Source organism: Pygocentrus nattereri, chromosome 18 (genome assembly GCF_015220715.1).
Source record: "Pygocentrus nattereri isolate fPygNat1 chromosome 18, fPygNat1.pri, whole genome shotgun sequence".
NCBI classification, from domain to species: domain Eukaryota; kingdom Metazoa; phylum Chordata; class Actinopteri; order Characiformes; family Serrasalmidae; genus Pygocentrus; species Pygocentrus nattereri.
The window spans coordinates 35,120,380-35,138,874 of record NC_051228.1 but is presented as its reverse complement, the minus strand read 5'-3'; the positions used below and the strand labels follow the sequence as shown (position 1 = coordinate 35,138,874).

The 18,495-nt window shown below is 42.5% G+C and overlaps 1 protein-coding gene across 2 annotated transcripts in view; it reads right to left on the bottom strand.

Annotated features, from left to right (window-relative positions):
• Window positions 1-8,389: 8,389 nt before the first annotated feature.
• The window catches only part of ttc3 (tetratricopeptide repeat domain 3), a 55,892-nt gene continuing 45,786 nt past the window's right edge, over window positions 8,390-18,495 (bottom strand). The window contains exons 35-46 of one of the 2 annotated variants that reach the window (XM_017691383.2): window positions 18,341-18,490; window positions 18,115-18,254; window positions 17,850-17,918; window positions 17,305-17,401; window positions 16,910-17,013; window positions 14,814-14,898; window positions 14,410-14,511; window positions 11,854-12,191; window positions 11,535-11,661; window positions 10,215-10,373; window positions 9,947-10,039; window positions 8,390-8,846 (exon numbers count right to left, since the gene is read on the bottom strand). In XM_017691383.2, coding sequence (XP_017546872.2) covers window positions 8,715-8,846; window positions 9,947-10,039; window positions 10,215-10,373; window positions 11,535-11,661; window positions 11,854-12,191; window positions 14,410-14,511; window positions 14,814-14,898; window positions 16,910-17,013; window positions 17,305-17,401; window positions 17,850-17,918; window positions 18,115-18,254; window positions 18,341-18,490 — 1,596 coding nt within the window. In that variant the 3' untranslated portion in view covers window positions 8,390-8,714. The remainder of the gene's footprint in view (window positions 8,847-9,946; window positions 10,040-10,214; window positions 10,374-11,534; window positions 11,662-11,853; window positions 12,192-14,409; window positions 14,512-14,813; window positions 14,899-16,909; window positions 17,014-17,304; window positions 17,402-17,849; window positions 17,919-18,114; window positions 18,255-18,340; window positions 18,491-18,495) is intronic. The other variant, XM_037547205.1, reaches the window with a different exon arrangement.

The following is an 18,495-nucleotide window of genomic DNA, read 5'->3' as shown; positions in this document are numbered from 1 at the left end:
TTTTTTCCTGTTGTAAAGGAGCTTTTCATCTGTGACGCTTGTCACCAATCACTGGGCTCCGGTGAACGATGGCGGTGCTGTAACAAACCGTGCTTAACATGTCGTTTACTCACATACGTGGAGCACGAGCAGAATCTGCACCCGTCGGTGCGACTCAAACGCATGCTGTCTTCTTTGCTTTATAATATTAATTTTAAACGTACTCAGACAGGCACTGAAGGTGGCCAGTCTAAAATTGGAAACGTCGCTGGAGAATTCCGGTCCGCTGTCTGAAGATGTAGCCGCACACTAATAATAGTAACACCAGTCAGGAATAAAGGACCGATTCCCCCTTCATGGCTATATTTAGACAGTGAAATCTGATCATCTGCAACTTGAAAACATTTCCTTCCAAAGGCCCATATCATGGAAAACGTTCTGAAAGAAAACTGCAGAAACTTTTGATTTCACTGTTTTTGTGATGTCACAAAAAACCAATACATTTATGTACACCTGCCCATTCAGCCTACAGCAGTTTAGGTTCACCCATTTACAATGAAGTGTTTCAGCCCAGACTGCTTTTCAAAGAGGTGCGAATGCTTGGCAGCCAAGCGGGAGAGGTCATCATCTACATGCGTCTGTCTGAACGTCAGGCACAGAAACAAAAACTCTGTTTAACTAGAAGTTGGAAAACAGTGTCGCAAAAAGGAGAAAGTGGAGCTCATGGCCACCAAAAATAAAAATACAAGCACACAGTGAATCATTTCACATGTCTGAGTTACGTTCATTCCCGATGACGCTGCCGTCACTGAGTGCGTTTACATGCGCATAATAATCCAATAACTGCAGAAAATCGGATGTTTTTTCAGTAATCCGATCAACACGTTTACATGCGCTTAAAGCAAGATGATGGGGAGACTCCAGGTCGACATGAACCAGGCAATAATTGGATCTCTGCTTTGCAACCAGCCAATAAACTCGCAGAAAAAGGCGTGGCGTAAAGCTCGAACTTCATGACGTGGCTTCGTTTTAAAATCCCTGCACCGCTTTACCTGAAAATATGAACATGCATCACCTAGTAGATGAACATGTAAATCCTTTGGTCCGTGTTTGGTTCCAGCATCGCTCCAGAACGGTTCTGCTGCAGCGCCACTGCTCATTTATTTCTGATATTGGTGTCTTTTATGGAGATGAAATTGAAACTGCTGACTGAAACCATGAAAAATATCTCCTTCCACGGTGTACACGGTCTCCGAGCCCGCTCCCAAAATCGACCCAGACCAATAATCGCTAAATTCCAACACTAAACAGAAAGAGCTTGTAAAAAGCAAAGGAAGAGAAGTAAGAGGAACAACTTTTGGTATCGATGACCAATTTCCTCGGGAGATAAACGAGTGACGCAAGGTGTTCTATCCTCTTATGAAGGAACACCGACTCTCTGGAAGACACGTCTCACTAGTTGTGGACAAATTATACATCAGTGACCAGCTTTTCAGAGACTCACAGGTCACACCGTGGCTCCTCTGAAAGAAGAAGGATCGTGGAAAAGGAGGAGGGTAGACCGATTCGATCCAGTAACCAGCATTTATGAAGTGCACCTCTATGCGTTTGTTCCGTCCCCCCGTCCCCCACATTTTTTTTTCTCTTTCCCGTCAGTACATCACGTTAACCCAAACCTCCAGGCCATTTAAACCCACATACTCACCCACACGCACCATCCATGCCCAGCATACTCTGTTTTTTTATGTCTGTTTCTGAATGTAGTCTCTGTCGCTTGTTGTAAATATAACCTCCCCGTTTATATGTGTTGTTATAACATGCCAGTTCAACGTTATATGGCTACTCTACAATCAAATGAATCTCATGGAATATAATCAGCGCCCCGGCTAAAAGAACAGAAGTGTTAAACCATCTCAATAGTTTAAAATCTGACAAATGTTTTATTCAAGAAACCACCTCACAGAGGCAGAGTCTCGGAAATGAACGGCTAAATGGATTGGCCAGGCTTATCACTTTGTATATAATTTCCCTTCTTAATCAGGAAGAACATACCATTCATATGTAACTCTATACTGACCGACCCAGAGGGCCGTTACATTATTATTAATGGCACTGTCGGAAAAGATACCTTAACTTTAGTAAATATATATGGACCAAACACAGATCCTGCTTTCTTTCATTCGCTCTTCTCAGGAACTTCTCAGATCTAATTTCTCGGACTCATTTTTATAATGGGTGGTGACTTCAATACAGTTCTGAACTCACACATAGATCATTCCTCTTCAGCACAATGGAACATATAATCACTCAACAACTTCACTTAAACAAGTACGTCAGATCATGGACTGGTGGATATCTGGAGATCGCAGAACCCCAGTAGTAAAGAATATTCATATTACTCTCCTTACCACAAGTCATACTCCCGCATAGACGACTTACTGTCTAACAATTCCATCACACATAGAATAATTCATTCAGATATTTATAGTATTATTATATCTGACCAGGCCCCGATTAGTATCACCTTTCTAGCAGACTATCAATCCCTCCCTCCATCCAGATGGTGCTTTGACAATACTTTACTCAATGATAAAGAATTTCTAGATCATTTTAACTGGAATGGGCAGCCTATACTGAAACTAACGAACATCCTGACATTACAGCTTGCACACTTCGGGAAACGGCAAAAGTTGCGATGAGAGCAAAAATCATTTCATGCTTTTCTAAAAAGAAGAAGAAGAACAAAAGCTGCAGGATGAGGTGAAGAGATAGGACCTTCTGGCCTCTCAGACACCTACTGATCAAATCGTTTAAGAACTAACGAAAACTAAAAATGAACTCCGTAGTATACGGCAAAAGAAGACCGAACAGGCTATGGTCAAACTTGGACAACAGCAGTTTGAATTTGGGAATAAAACTTGAAAACTTCCAGAATCAGAGTACTTTATTGATCGCAGAGGGAAATTGCAGTCGTTACAGTTGCAACCATTTATTTAAAAGAATAAAGACTAATAATTTAAGACAAAAAAAAAGAAATTTGCAATATGTGCAAGTTTAAATTATTAAAAATACAGTAAGTGGCAGTGGCTGTGACAAGACAGTAGTGCGTCCTGCTATGATTACAAGACAGTAGTGGTCCTGCTATGATGTTTGGTTTGGAGACTGTGGCTCTGTCTAAAAGACAGGAGGCTGAGCTGGAAGTGGTGGAGATGAAGATGCTGAGATTTTCGTTGGGAGTGACAAGGATGGACAAGATTAGAAATGAGCAGATCAGAGGGACAGTGAAGGTGGAGCAGTTTGGAGATAAAGCCAGAGAGGCCAGGTTGAGATGGTTTGGACATGTGTTGAGGAGGAATAGTAGATATATTGGGCAAAGAATGTTGGAGATGGAGCTGCCGGGTAGAAGGAGAAGAGGTAGACCTCAGAGAAGGTTTATGGATGTAGTGAAGGTGGACATGGAGATGGTTGGTGTGAAAGTAGAGGAGGCAGTGGTTAGGGCAAGATGGAGGCAGATGATCCGCTGTGGCGACCTCTAAAGGGAGCAGCCGAAAGAAGAAGGCGGCGGCAGTGGCTGTGATAATAAATATGAGACATACTGTATAAAACCTCTGAGTTATTGTGCACTGAGGGAGGAGTTAGAGAGCTTGATGGCCATGGCTAAGAGTGACTGTGGTCATTTTGGTAGAATGAGCTCCTGTGTCTCATCACTGTGTCGTAGAGTGGGTGGGAGCCCTTGTCCATAACGGCCTACAGCTTAGACAGTGTCCTCCTCTCCGACTCTGCCGTCAGTGTGTCCAGCTCCACACCAACATCACCAGCCTTGCGGATCAGTTTGTTGAGTCTGTTGGCATCTGCCACCCTCAGCCTGCTCCCCCAACAACAGCATAGAGGACGGCACTCACCAACACAGACTCAAAGAAGATCCTCAGGAGCCTCAGAAAATAGAGGCAACTTTGGCCCTTTCTGTAGAGGTCATCAGTGTTCGTAGCCCAGTCCGGTTTATTGTCAGTCAACATGATTTTAGCAAATCAATTAAAACAGGAAACCGAGAAATCAATAATAACAGCAATATCAGATCCCTCTGGTAGGATCATCCAGGACCCCCTAGCGATCAATGAAGTATTTAGGTCTTTTTACTCTAATCTCTATTCTTCTGATGAGAAGGCCTCAACGTAAGAAACTGAAGCATTCCTGAGCAGCGTCTCCCGACCTACATCACCTACATCTGTATCAGAATCAACAGACAGACCTCTTTCCTCTGAAGAAATCACCAAAGCCCTCTTTCTAATGCCTAATCATAAATCTCCAGGGCCTGATGTCTACCCGGCAGAATTTTACAAACAATTCTGGCCTCTTATTTCACTGCTCTTTTTAAAAGTAATCTCAGAAATGTTTGAAAATAAATCCATACCCTATCCTATGAATACTGCTCTTATCACACATCTTAAAACCAAATACAATGCTCAGTTGGTACTAAGGGGCCCAAAGTGTGCCAAGAAAATATCCCCCAAACCATCACACCACCACCACCAGCCTGACCCGCAGGATGGATCCATGGTTTCATGTTGTTTACGCCAAATTCTGACCCTGCCATCTGAATGTCGCAGCTGAAATCAAGACTCGTCAGACCAGGCAACATTTTTCCAATCTTCTATTGTCCAATTTCGATGAGCCTGTGCAAATTGCAGTCTCAGTTTCCTGTTCCTAGCTGACAGGAGTGGCACCCGGTGTGGTCTTCTGCTGCTGTAGCCCATCTTCTTCAAGGTTCGACATGTTGTGCGTTCAGAGATGGTGTTCTGCATTCCTTGTTTGTAACAAGTGGTTATTTGAGTTCCTGTTGCCTTTCTATCATTTAAAACCAGTCTGCCCATTCTCCTCTGACCTCTCACATCAACAAGGCATTTTCGTCCACACAACTGTCCGCTCACTGGATATTTCTTCTTTGTCGGACCGTTCTCTGTAAACCCTAGAGATGGTTGTGTGTGAAAATCCCAGTAGATCAGCAGTTTCTGAAATACTCAGACCAGCCCGTCTGGCACCAACAACCACGCCACGTTCAGAGTCTCTTAAATCCCCTTTCTTCCCCGTTCTGATGCTCGGTCTGCACTTCAGCAAGTTGTCTTGACCACCTCTACATGCCTAAATGCATTGAGTTGCAGCCATGTGATTGGCCGATTCGCTATTTGTGTTAACAAGCAATTGAACAACTCACCTTCTGGCTCAGTCTCAACAAATGGACATACACTGCTCACAAAAAGTTGGGGATATTTGGCTTTCGGGTGAAATTTATGGAAAACAGAGTTCATGCTACAGTGATATTATATCATGAAAGTCAGGCATTTAAGTAGAAGCATGCGATGGTGATCTCCTCATCTCAGTTCATTGAAACCAAAGCCAACAGCAGTGGTGGGTACACCCCAACAAAACATCTCAATGTCTCAATAACTCGTCATTTGCCCTTGAGCATCAATTACAGCTTGACAACAACGTCTCATCTGTTCACCAGTCGACTCGTTGCTGCTGAGGCACGGCATCCCACTCTTCTTGAAGGGAGACCCTCAGGTCATTGAGGTTCTGGGGTACAGAGTTACGAGCCTCTACACGGCGACTCAGCCGATCCCATAGGTTTTCTATGGGATTCAGGTCTGGAGAAAGAACAGGCCGCTCCATTTGAGGTACCCCAGTCTCCAGCAGCCGTTCCCTAATGATGCGACCTCGATGAGCTGGAGCATCGTCGTCCATGAAGATGAAATTAGGCCTGTGTTGTTCATGCAGAGGCACAAAGACTGGATTAATGATGTTATTCAGTAGTTTGGGCCACTGTACCACTCACAAAGTGTAGGGCAGTTCTGTACTGACTGGACACACCTGCCCACACTGTAACACCACCACCACCACCACCTTGCTGTTAAGCTCCTTGTTAGAGAACAGCAAGTTGTGCAAAAAGTACTGAAACACTGAACAGCTGGACATGTGCGTGCAAAAGTTTAGAGGAGGTCACATTAAGTTCACCTGTAAAGGTTAGAGTGCGTTTTAGGTTCATCCGGAAATTTCACCCGAAAGCCAAATATCCCAAACTTTCTGGGAGTAGTGTATAATCCAGACCCTTTCAGCTACAAAGAGGATGTTGACAAAGATGCGCTTTATCACCTTTACTGTTTTGTCTTTTTATTGAACCCTTGGCTGCTTCTATCAGACAGTGCAGTGCGATAAAATCTCAGGTATACAGTCAAACCCTTCACTGTCCCTTCAGTCAGTTCATGATCTGATAAGTATAGCCAGGTGTCTGGCTATTCCATTAATTGCTCCTGCCTCCAAGTAAATTCATTTGTATAAACATTACATCTCTTTAATGCAAGAAAATCTAGAAAGGTGGAATAAACTACCATCAACTTTAACAGGCCAAAAATCAGCAGTTAAAACGAATATCCTCCCTGTTTTCTACCCCACCATCAGGCTGGTTCTCCTCTCTTCACAGTACAGTTACTAAGTTCTATTGGAAACGCCAAAAGCCTCGAATTAAGTTAGCTAACCTGCAGAAACCTAAACATCTTGGAGGACTTGGAGCCTCAAATTTCTACTACTACTTTCTATCACACCAATTGCTTTACACTGACACTGGACAAGCAGCTCAAACCAACCCTGGCAAGACATTGAGGAAGGTTTAATTCAAGAACTGGACATTAACAGTATTCCATTCATAGACAAAGCAATAAAAAAACAAAATTTTATAAATACAGTACAATAAGCACCACCCTGAATGCGTAGTGGAATTCAAACAGAATTCCTAACTACAGCCACTCTTCTGCCGGTCGGACTCCTCTGTGGAATAATCCCACGTTTTTAATAAATAACAAACCTTTTATATTCTCATCCTGGGAACTCTGATGGCTTGCTCATGACCTTTGACGACATCAAAGAAAAATACAATATACTAGATAATTGTCACTTTCAGTATATACAACTCAAAGATATTACAGAAAACAGTTAATAGTGGAATCACACCCCCCACTTCAAACTACACTCCCTTAAACCTCAGAAAATGTTATCACAAATAAACTTACAGTCTCAAAGGACATCACTATCTCACTCCCACCTGAAAAATGGACCTCAGATATAAAGGAAACATGCAATGTCAACTGGCAAAATATATGCTGTGACTTCTTCTCTATGTCCAGCAATTCAAAACTCCAATTAATTCAATATAAAAGCCTTCACAGAACATATATTACAGCCTCTGAACTGCACCGTATGGGATTCAGTCCCAGTGATAAATGGCAGCATCGTCCTGCTTTAACAGACAACTACCATCATGCTTTCTGGAACTGTCCCCCGATCCAGCAGTTTTGGTCAGAGGTCATGGACAGGCTATCAGAGATTACGGACCTCATCATCCCTTTATGTCCCATCTTAGCGCTACTTAATGACCTTTCTTCACTTTCAGCACCCAATCACCTCAAATCCTTTATATTCATATCACTTACCGTTGCTAAAAAAGCTCTACTGCTGAACTGGAAGGACAGAACCAAAATTTCAGTAAAGCTTTGGCTTGACCTCCTCACAGACCACTGTAACCTGGAGAGACTTACAGCAAATTTAAAAAATAACAATCATTCGAGGAAACTGGTCACGATTTTACATTATAGTGAGAGTTGACTCCTCTCTCCAAACCCCTACATGGGATTTGATCATTACCCATGTTAGGATTACATATTTAAAAAAAAAAAAAAAAAAAGGGGAAAGGGGCATCACTGCTTGTCCTGTGTGTCCAATTTGTCCATTGTTGTGTTATTATCACTACTATCATTATTTCTTCCTTTCTCTTTACAGCTTCTGTTTTTTTATATTACTCAAAGCAGGAGGTGGGTGAGGGGGTGGGGGTTAGTGTTTGGAGGGGTGCGGGGTGGTTGTGGTGCCGCATCACCTTATATCTATATGATCATTAATAAACGAGTTGTGACATTAATAGTGTAGTGAAAAAAAAAAATTGTCCCCTGGAAATGTGAGGGGAGGGGATGTTGTGGCCAAGGAACGTTGGCCCGGGAATATTTATATATATATATATACACACATATATATACACATATACACACACACACACACACACACACACACACACACACACACACATATATAAATTGGTACCGCCGTTTGTTCTCATGCATGTGCAGAAAGAAATCAGAGTAAGAGTTTGCATGCAGTGAGAAATCTGACCAACAGCTACAATCCAGCCTCTGTAATGGATATCTTAATCGGATTCCTAGATTGGAGTTTAAATGAACATTTGAGAATAATCAGATAACTGCAGAAATGATCAGATTATTGAGTGCATGCAGAATCATTCACTGTTCAGAACAGGGTTAACAGCCCACACAACAATTTGAATTAAAAGGAAAAAAAAAGAAAGGCAATTTTCCCTCGGATTTTTAATGGAAAACTATTTAAAATATTTAAAATATATAGACATATGACAACAGCATAATGCAACTTCAACTGAGGGGGAAAAAGGTAACCATTAAAACATTTTAATGAACAACTGATCGTTCCTTAATGAGTACAGTGATGAAAAATTAAGAATGTGCAGCCCTGGAAAATCGTACTATTTTGACTGGAAATATGTAATTATGAGGACAATCCTCACTGCATGATCAACAGAAAAGGCACATAAAACAAGTAAATGGTTATAGTTTTGGTCCAAATGCACACAATGCAGTACTGTATTATAAGCACAGATTTTAAGAGAAGGATGTTGCAGGAGCATGTCCTCGGCGGTGTCGCCCAGGCAGCATGGGGAAGTCCTCAGGTAGGAGCGCATGCTCTCTGCAGGTGGGACAGGTGCTCTGCTCCTTCAGCCATGACTTTATACACTGAACAGAAAAGAAAAGAAAAAAAAAAGCTGATAAGGATTTTGGTAAGCCATAACCCCATTACAGTAGTGGCAGCATTTACAAAGGACACTGTAGAGCAGCGGTCACTAATAGGCAGACCTCGGTCTGAGTCCGGACCCAGATGCTGTTCTATGCGGACCTGGACCTATAACCGATAAACGGAGAATTATTTAATTACTTAATTATATAATACTACTACTACTACTACTACTAATAATAATAATAAGGCTCCAAACGAATGTCATCTTTCATGGAAAAATAAATACCTTAATGAGGATGAGTGATGTTTAAAAATCTGAGTCTTTTGTAAACGCCACAGCTGCTATATGACAACCTTGACTACTTCCACTGAATATAATCCACAAGTGCGAAATGTAGAAGTGTAGCAGTAAGCAAATTTCAAGATATAACTCTAACCGTATTAACATTGCGAGACAAAACATTTTTAATATATAACATTTAAAAGAGGCTGGTGAATAAGAAACAACTTTAGCTTCATTTAAGTTTAGGCTAACCAAACCAGTTTTTCTTTAATGATTACTGAACTTAAATCTTGTGTAAATATTGAAAATTACTGTTTATCTTTGTTTTAAATTATTGAAGTGTTTACTCTTTTACATAAATGGTTGCAACTGTAACAACTGCAATTTCCCTCTGGGATCAATAAAGGATTCGGATACTGATTCAACATAGCATGAAACCTAACCAGCGCAGATCATGGAGAGATTTCATCCTGAGTAGAATGAAATGACCCTTGGTCTGTTTTTACCTGCTGAAGTGCTGAAGACTGTGGCTGTGTATACATTGAGCCTTGAGGTCTTCTTTACCATAAAGCAAAGCTAAAGCAAACTGGGGCCGTTTTCTTTTCACAAATGTACAAATCAATCGAACTATAAACAAACCAAACCGAAGTTCGGTTCATTTTTGGGGCCGTTTAGAGGGTCCGAGTTCATTTGGCGTGTTCACAAATGCAAAAGAAACCATGAGTCAGCGATCTGAGTCCACTTCAGATGCTGAAACAGCCCAAGGGTTTAAACGCCCTTACCGAAATGTCTGATTCGTACATCCATGGTTCTTACCTCTCTATGGAAGCTGTGGCGGCACTCCAGTACACAGAGGTCCTCAGGGGCCATATCCTCATGACAGATAATACAAGGGTCCTCCATGTTCAGCTGGAATTGGAGCAGGAAAGCAAAGTCAATTAGCCGTTCTTAAATGTTGTAAGCGCTGGGAAATGTGTGAGAATAACTGCGATTGGGTATATTGGGTAAGCATGGACACTGAGGGGGTTTTTGTTTCGGTGTTCTCATGGTGGGTGGGTGTATGTAAACAGATACAAAGTCTTACTGCTTTAGAGTTGTAGCGATGTTGAGAGGACACGGTCTTCCACACATGTGCAGGTGGAGGAGTTGGAGTAGCCCTGCAAGTGTCTGTAGGGGGAGTTGGACTGCGTACTGTACTCTCTCCCTCACTAACCAGATCCCCACTCACCGAACTGATCTGCTCCTACATACAGCAGACATGGTTAAACACACCGTTTCAGAACCACATTTTAACTTTTAATTTACCAAGATGCTGAGTTAGAAAGAGAAAGAGCATGAAAAGCACCATTATATAGAGTGCAGGTCTGTATGCAGAGGTATCGAGAGTAGCCCAAACTCACCCTTGTGTACAAGTAGTGCTATTTCATCGAAACAAGTGAAAGTAGCTCAGCAGGAAACAGCTTCAACTGAAGTATCAGGACATAGTATTGAGATCATACATTTTGAACTGCAGTGCAAGAACTCCATGCGCTCATCGTTCAAGCTGAGGACCGTTTCTAAACTGTGCATATGAGGGTGCAATACACAACTGGTTTCATTAGATATGTCTACTAAAACATTAAGCTGAAAATGTAGCATTTGGAACCCATTTTCATTTTGCATGTCCTTGATTTCGTGCTTGCCTGTAAATGCTTAATTACTGACTACAGACTGGCTGAAGTGGAACAAAGTATTATCCTTTGAAAACGCTAAGTCAGGCTCTCTCAACTACTTGGTCGAGGACCACAGGTGCACCACAAAGCACCCTCCGGTGGTCCTCAGGCCAGTGGCTTCTGGTGGGCCGGTGACGGTACCTTGTCATGAACGTCGGTGGTAAAAAAACTTCATTTAATAATAACAAAGAAATATAAAATGTTCCCAATAATAAAGTTCCTGCAATAACAGTAACGATGCACAAATCATCTATTTTTCCCCCTTGTCTCTAGAAACAAAATACACTGCCTTAAAGTTTCAACTGTCCACTCATGAGTGATGTACCTTAATTTACCACAGTTCCATGTGATCTCAGGTATTAAACAAGCTTATGTTTGCCTTATCCCATGAAATTTAACGTTCAGTGATGTACACGGTATGTTGTGCCATTGTGAAAAAGTTTTGAAGCACAAAAAAAAATAAAATCCTAGTGACAAATAGGTGGACCTTGAGGTGAAAAGGGTTGAGAACCCCCAATCCATGTTACTAGCTATTATACACCTCTGACTGAAAGAGGAATACATGCTTTCAAGACAGCCACAGGAATCTTGTTACTGCAGTCCTAAAGTTTCTCTTCAGCCACCCATTAAAAGAAAGAATACAGAGTATTAATTATTTGTTTGCAAAAAGATCTAAATAGTTGCTGTCTCACTCGTGAGTTCTCCTGATGGTCGAGGATGAGCTGTGCGACTCTGTTGATCACTTCTTCGTATGTCAGCATGTTCAGAGTGCCAGCATTAGCGGTGCGGACCTCCTGAATGAACTTGCTCAGAACTGGCCTGAAACAAACACAGATTAGCACACAAGTTACAAATGTAAGTGCAAGTTACCAAATTAATTCAATAATACATTAATCCACTAAATTGTTCACTTCCATTATTTAATACTAACTAGCCGAAAAGAGCAACAGGTGTTCACACAGTCGTAAAGAGTTGCGCAGCAGTCTGCCGATGTGTGTATTTGCCTCTCACCTGTTGTAGTGAGGGAACATGGAGCTGAGGCGGTCAATGATCCTATCAAACACACCATGGGGCTGCTGAACTGGGGTTGGAGCCCTAGGTGTTTGAGCTGCGGGGGCTGCAGGAGCAGCAGGTCTCTGAGGAGCCTCTGTATGAGTGGCAGGAGCACTGGGTGCTGGAGGTGTATGTGTAGCTCTCTCAGCAGGCTGGGCCAGAGGCGTGTTCACTGCTGGGTGTGTCTGGGATCTAACAGGATGCTGCTGTGCTCCATATGGTGCGTGTGGCACCACATGCCTTACAGGGAACTGCTGTGGAACGGGCTGGTGATTGGAGGGAGGAAGCAAAAAGGCCTGCAGGACAAAGCAGAATTAATGACTTTCCAATGTTGAGGCAAACTAGTCCAAACTAGGCGGCGCTAATCTTGAGTAAAGTCAATCTAAGACTCGCAACCACCAATCATAAGGCTCATGTCAGCTGTCCTTCCTATGTACACAGATTAGGTATAAACATGATGACCACCTCCTTGTTTCTACCCCCATTGTCTATTTTATCAGCTCCACTTACTGTATAGCTGCACTTTGTAGTTCTACAGTTACAGACTGTAGTCCATCTGTTCCTCTGATACTCTGTTACCCTGTTCTTCAGTGGTCAGAACCCCCATGGACCCTCACAGAGCAGGTACTATTTGGGTGCTGGATCATTCTCAGCACTGTAGTACCGCTGATGTGGTGGTGGTGCGTTAGTGTGTGTTGCGCTGGTCTGAGTGGATCAGACACAGCAGTATTGCTGGAGTTTTTAACACCTCAGTGTCCTGTGGGCAGCGTCCTGTGACCACTGATGAAGGACTAGAGGATGACCAACACAAACTGTGCAGCAGCAGATGAGCTGTCGTCTCTGACTACATCTACAAAGAGGACTAACATGGTAGGAGTGTCTAATAGAGTGGACAGTGAGTGGACACAGTGTTTAAAAACTCCAGCAGCACTGCTGTGTCTGATCCACTCAGACCAGCACAACACACACTAACACACCACCACCACATCAGTGGTACTGCAGTGCTGAGAATGATCCACCACCCAAATAGTACCTGCTCTGTGAGGGTCCATGGGGGTCCTGACCACTGAAGAACAGGGTAACAGAGTATCAGAGAAACAGATGGACTACAGTCTGTAACTGTAGAACTACAAAGTGCAGCTATACAGTAAGTGGAGCTGATAAAATGGATCATGAGCATAGAAACAAGGTGGTGGTCATAATGTTACGCCTGATCGGTGCAGGTTTCATCAAAAATATGCGTGCTGCTGAGCTATGGAGTCTAACTTAGCCATACTACGAAAACCACTCCTGTGCATGGGTTTCTGGTGGCAGAACTTCAGCATCAGATGGCTCAGAGGGTAGGGTTGAAGAATCTGCGTCACTGCACATAGATCTCCTTAAGTGGAGTTTTGGACAGAGTGATGTCAATCGAGCATGTTAATTAGAATATGAGGAGCACAATCAGACAGTTCTCGGTTAAGTCTGATTAGTTGTTACAGGAATGTTTATTCCCTGGGACTTCTAGTCAGATTTACTTCCCTGTCAAGAACTGCACATGTACATATATATGAACACAGTCACTTGCAACCAGACCACGCAGACTGCAGAGAGTCTGAGCTATTATAAAAGGTAAGATCCAGCACAATGACAGTGCACTTCATCTTGACTTTTTCCAGGCTAGTCTCTGATTACCTGCTCTTGACTCACTGTGTCTCCCTGCATCTGTGCTGCTATTGTCTGTCCCTGCACTATGCATGGCAAGGCTGGTCTTAAGACGCGGAGAGGGGGTAGAAACAAAGGGCCGAACCCTGGAGGAGGGCGGAGGATTGGTGGACGTACCCCCGGGGACAGCTCAACCCCAGGGACGGAGTAAACCACCACAGAACCCCCTTTGCCAAGACTAATCTGCAAAATCACACATTTACCCTCACAAATGCTTTGTTCAACACACATAATACAAGATAGTCACTTAAATGAACATGACCAACATGCTATTCTTTATCTAGAACACAACCAACAGCTCCTCTTGTCTACTAGAAAGGCCCACTTTCACAGGTGAGATACCTGTGACACCTTACACTTGTTCTTTTATAAAACATTTTTTCTTGTGAACATGCAGGCTGCATCAAAGTGACCGCATTAGGCTGCATATATGCGGAAACTAATTATCATCAAAATTATCATGTCTATTGGTGTTAACAGGCTGGAACAACAGAGTAAGTAAAGATTTGGTCGGCAGGTTGAGGTCTGTAGTAAACAGGTCATGTGTTATTCATTTCACCTCTTATTCTGCTTCTGCCACAGGCCATAATATTGAGCATAAACAGGTCACTGTGATCCTTCAGACATTATTAAACTGGGAGAGGCAAATGACCGATTAATAAAAAGGACTTAAGGCTTTCGGACAGGACTTTTAATTTAAATCATTCATTTTCTCTTTTAGTACAAAATATTCTTTGTGGACTAAATGCTCACACAGGGAACCTCTACAGACCTAGGTATAAATCAATATCTGTTATCTGGTATTCTTACCGGTATAGGAGGAGGAGCTGGAGCACTGGGAACCAAAAGTAGAGGAAGAACACATAGTTTGGTGCCCTTTGTGACTTGCTCAATCTGTTCTTCATATTGTGCCTACAAATACACAAACATACACACTTCATGATGTGCCCCAGATAGCTTTTTGTGGAGAGTGGCTTACCCACTTATCCACTGGAAATTGCAGATCAAAATGATACCTTTCACCACTTCATACTAGAAACCACTAAAGCTAGCTTATCAGATTTTTTAGGTCAAGCTCTTATACGAGTGAAACTACCCAAGCTCAGCTCCTATCTGCAAAAATAAAATTCACCAGGATTTGAAGGCAAAACGACTGCTAAATTCTGTCCTTAGTCACAAGTTTAACTCTGAAAGGTACTGGATTTCAATCTGACCTCTGTCCCAGCAATCTTCTGCTCAGCTTCCTGCACACACGACTTCCAGGCCTCGATTGTGGTGAGCAGGGCTCCAGACGAATACCTATTAAAAAGTGGAGAGAGCTGGTCAGAGAAGGTGAAGATACCCTAAATGAAGCAATAAGCCACAGTGTTTCCCAAAGGACTGAGACAAACCTGGAGGCAACACCATAAAGCGTAGATATATCTAAATGTATGTACATCCAAAATGAACATTTCCTTCACAATGAAATAAGATAAACAAAATCTTCTTTCAAAGGGAAGGTTTAGGTCATGGAGATGACCAGAGAATAAGAGTGATGCATTGTGTTTATGACACTGTGTGCTGTGTTTATGACAAAATGAAATATTTTCTCACTGGAATTTGTTCAAATGGAAATTAAGATACTGTTTACAGTGACAAATACTGTAAGCTGTTAAGTACAAAAAAACAGCAATAACAGGATTTATGATAGTTTTTTTTGTGAATAAATCATAAAACAAACCATTCTAAGTAATGTAATTTGTTTACAGCAGACTACGGCTGCCAAACCTTATTCCATGGACAGCACAAGGCACATTCCTTTACAACTTTACAACATGGATCACTCAATCCGATTTTAAAACCGGCACTAGAAGTTTTATAACGACACTTTTCTACTAGCACCTTGACTGTAGCTGCAATAAAGGCTCTGATTGGGTTTCGAAATTGTAGAGCAGTCTCCGTCCTCAGCAGCAGGCAGGCTCTGGGGCCAGTCATGGGCTGGAGGTTAGGGAACCAGCCTCGTGACCAGAAGGTCGCTGGCTCAATCCCGAGAGCCGACAGCACATGACTGAGGTGTCCTTGAGCAAGACACCTAACCCCCAGCTGCTCCCCGGGCGCTGGGGATTGGGCTGCCCACCGCTCCGGGCAAGTGTGCTCACTGCCCCCTAGTGTGTGTGTGCTCACTAGAGTGTATGTGGTGTTTCACTTCACGGATGGGTTAAATGCGGAGGTGAAATTTCCCACGTTGTGGGACTAATAAGGGTCTCCTAATCCTAATCTAAATCTAATCTAATAATTCCAAAAGACCAGCACAGTATAAGGGTAAAGATCCCCCAATTTTGAGTTTTTGCATTGGTGAAAACTTTGCTGCACTCACTGAAGTGATCCTTAACTTTTCAAGTACATTTTTGAGCTCCTTTATTTTTTCTCTGAATTGCATCTGTACAGCTGCCACATGTGTCTGATATATACACCATTCCTCAGTCCTTAGCTGTTCAGAATAGATTTGTTTATCCACCAGAACAGCAATAGGCATCTGCATTTCTTTATGGAGTCACAAACAACCAGCTGGTTTAGCTTGAGCACATTTGAGCAGTTTACTATCATGTTAACAGCTTTCAGATTCGCAGAGGCTTTGTTCCCTCTTCAATTACTACAAGCCCTACTGACGGAACTGAGACGTCAGTGTAATTATTTACTCACATTCACCGCTTTTAGTTCTTTTCCAAGTCTATAACAGGGGTGTTTATATAAAATTCTATAAGGTCCAGTTAAAGAAAATGTCCTCAAGCAAAGGTCCGTAACATCATGTCTAACTCGCATTATGACACAGTGCCATATACTCTGTATTGAAGTAGCCTAGCAGGAATATGAACCTCATATACAGTCAACTTCCTTCTGACTCACTTTCTACTCTGCTGTTTCTTGCCTCGTCCCTCCCCTGCGTCTGCGTCACTCATTCAAGTCTCAGTGCTCATCGTAAAGCACAGATCTGATTGGATGAATTGCATCACGTGTGATATTTATAACACGTGATTGGTCTATGGGCTTCCCGAGCCTCTAAAGCCGTACTATAAAGGCTAGAAAAGGTTATGCTGATTAAAACAGAACCACCCTTCAAAATTAAATAATTCTCCGTAGTTTATCAGCTATAGGTCCAGAATTGCATAGGACAGCATCTGGGTCCGGAGCGCGGTCCGCCTATTAGTGACCTCTGGTCTAGAAGATCCAAATCCCAAACCGACACCACAGTGTTCTACACTGTACAGAACTCCCGGCGCCAGTGTGGAAGCAGAAGGCTTAAGTTTTGCTGCTTTGTAATCAACCTTACCTGGTTGATACTTCTGTCAAGTTCTGTAAAATGGTGTTCCCGTTTGACACGCACTTCCTCAACCCACGCAAGCCATGTTCTCGCCTGTTTTGCAGGACAGACAGCTAAAACATACAAAAACAGAACAGGGAAGAGAGGTCATTGTAACTAGTGTGCATAACTCTACACCAAAGCTTTAAGGCCGCTTAAATATATTTAATACATTGTGCCTAACAGCAGATATGCAACTATTCAGGTTCTACCTTTAGTGCAATAGGGATATTTTAATGTTTACATGTACATCATAAAAATAACAGAAGCTCTAAAGACAAGTAAGCAGACCTTTGCAATACCAAACACATTTACATACATCCCATACACTGTACAACTGAAATAAACCAGAAAAGGGCTCCTACCTGTGCTGCTAGTGATCGACTGGTTGCTTTGGCACACATATCTTTGCATCTTTTAATCTCGTCCTCCAAACTCATCTTCTCAGCCGCAGACTGATTACTGTCGGATTGCACAAACACAATCGATGAGTTCCTTCTTCAAAATTTAGTTATACACAACAGTGTTGAGGAGTGATAGACACAAGTTCTTCCATGTTTCTCACAGCACAGCAGATGAACGTGTATCACATGTAAAAGCACCTACAATCTAAAATTAAGTTTATGGAGAGAGAGAGAGAGAGAGAGAGAGAGAGAGAGAGAGAGAGAGAGAGAGAGAGAGAGAGAGAGAGAGAGAGAGAGAGAGAGAGAGAGAGAGAGAGAGAGAGAGAGAGAGAGAGAGAGAGAGAGAGAGAGAGAGAGAGAGAGAGAGAGAGAGAGAGAGAGAGAGAGAGAGAGAGAGAGAGAGAGAGAGAGAGAAAGTCGCCCGGAAGATTCATCCTTTAGACCACACCTCATGAAGTGCCAGAACGTGTCACACGATGGCAGTGTATACGCATAACAGTACTTGCCTTTTCTCAAGGAAATGGTTCAGTTCTGTCTGATACTCCACATTCTTCTCCTGGATCTGCTTAGAATAGCTGGGGAATAAAGAAACACACATAATAATGATGGCACATAAAGAATAATCTAGCAGGAAAGAATGTGCCACTAGATCATCAGACAAACACGTCAGATCAATCGAATCTATGACTCAGGAAGCTTTGAACAGCTTTGCATATTAGTCATCCTAGTTTTTAACTTTCACCTAAAGACCACTACATTTTTTGGTCTCACCTCTCCCGCAAGTCCTCCAACTCTTTGATTTCCCCCTTCAATGCTTTAACTGTCTCTTGGTTGTCTCTCTTCTCCTGCTGATCTTTTCGGATCTCCTCCTCGAGCTTCTGCTGGAGCAAACCATGTTCTGTGTGGGTGATCTGCAATTCGTAAGAACACAGTCAAAATGTGGACCGATGTTCAGAACTTGGAGGACCACGGTAAAGCACTAAAGCGGATTTTCAACCTCTATTATTTGTTGGATTTGTTCCACTTCAGCCTCAAGTTCAGAAACGTCTTCTTGTCTTTTCTTTTGGAGAGACTCGTGCGTGTCCTTTCTCTCCGAAATGTGTTTTTCAAATTTTACGCAGTTTTTTTCTTTGTGGGTCATATCGCCCTGAA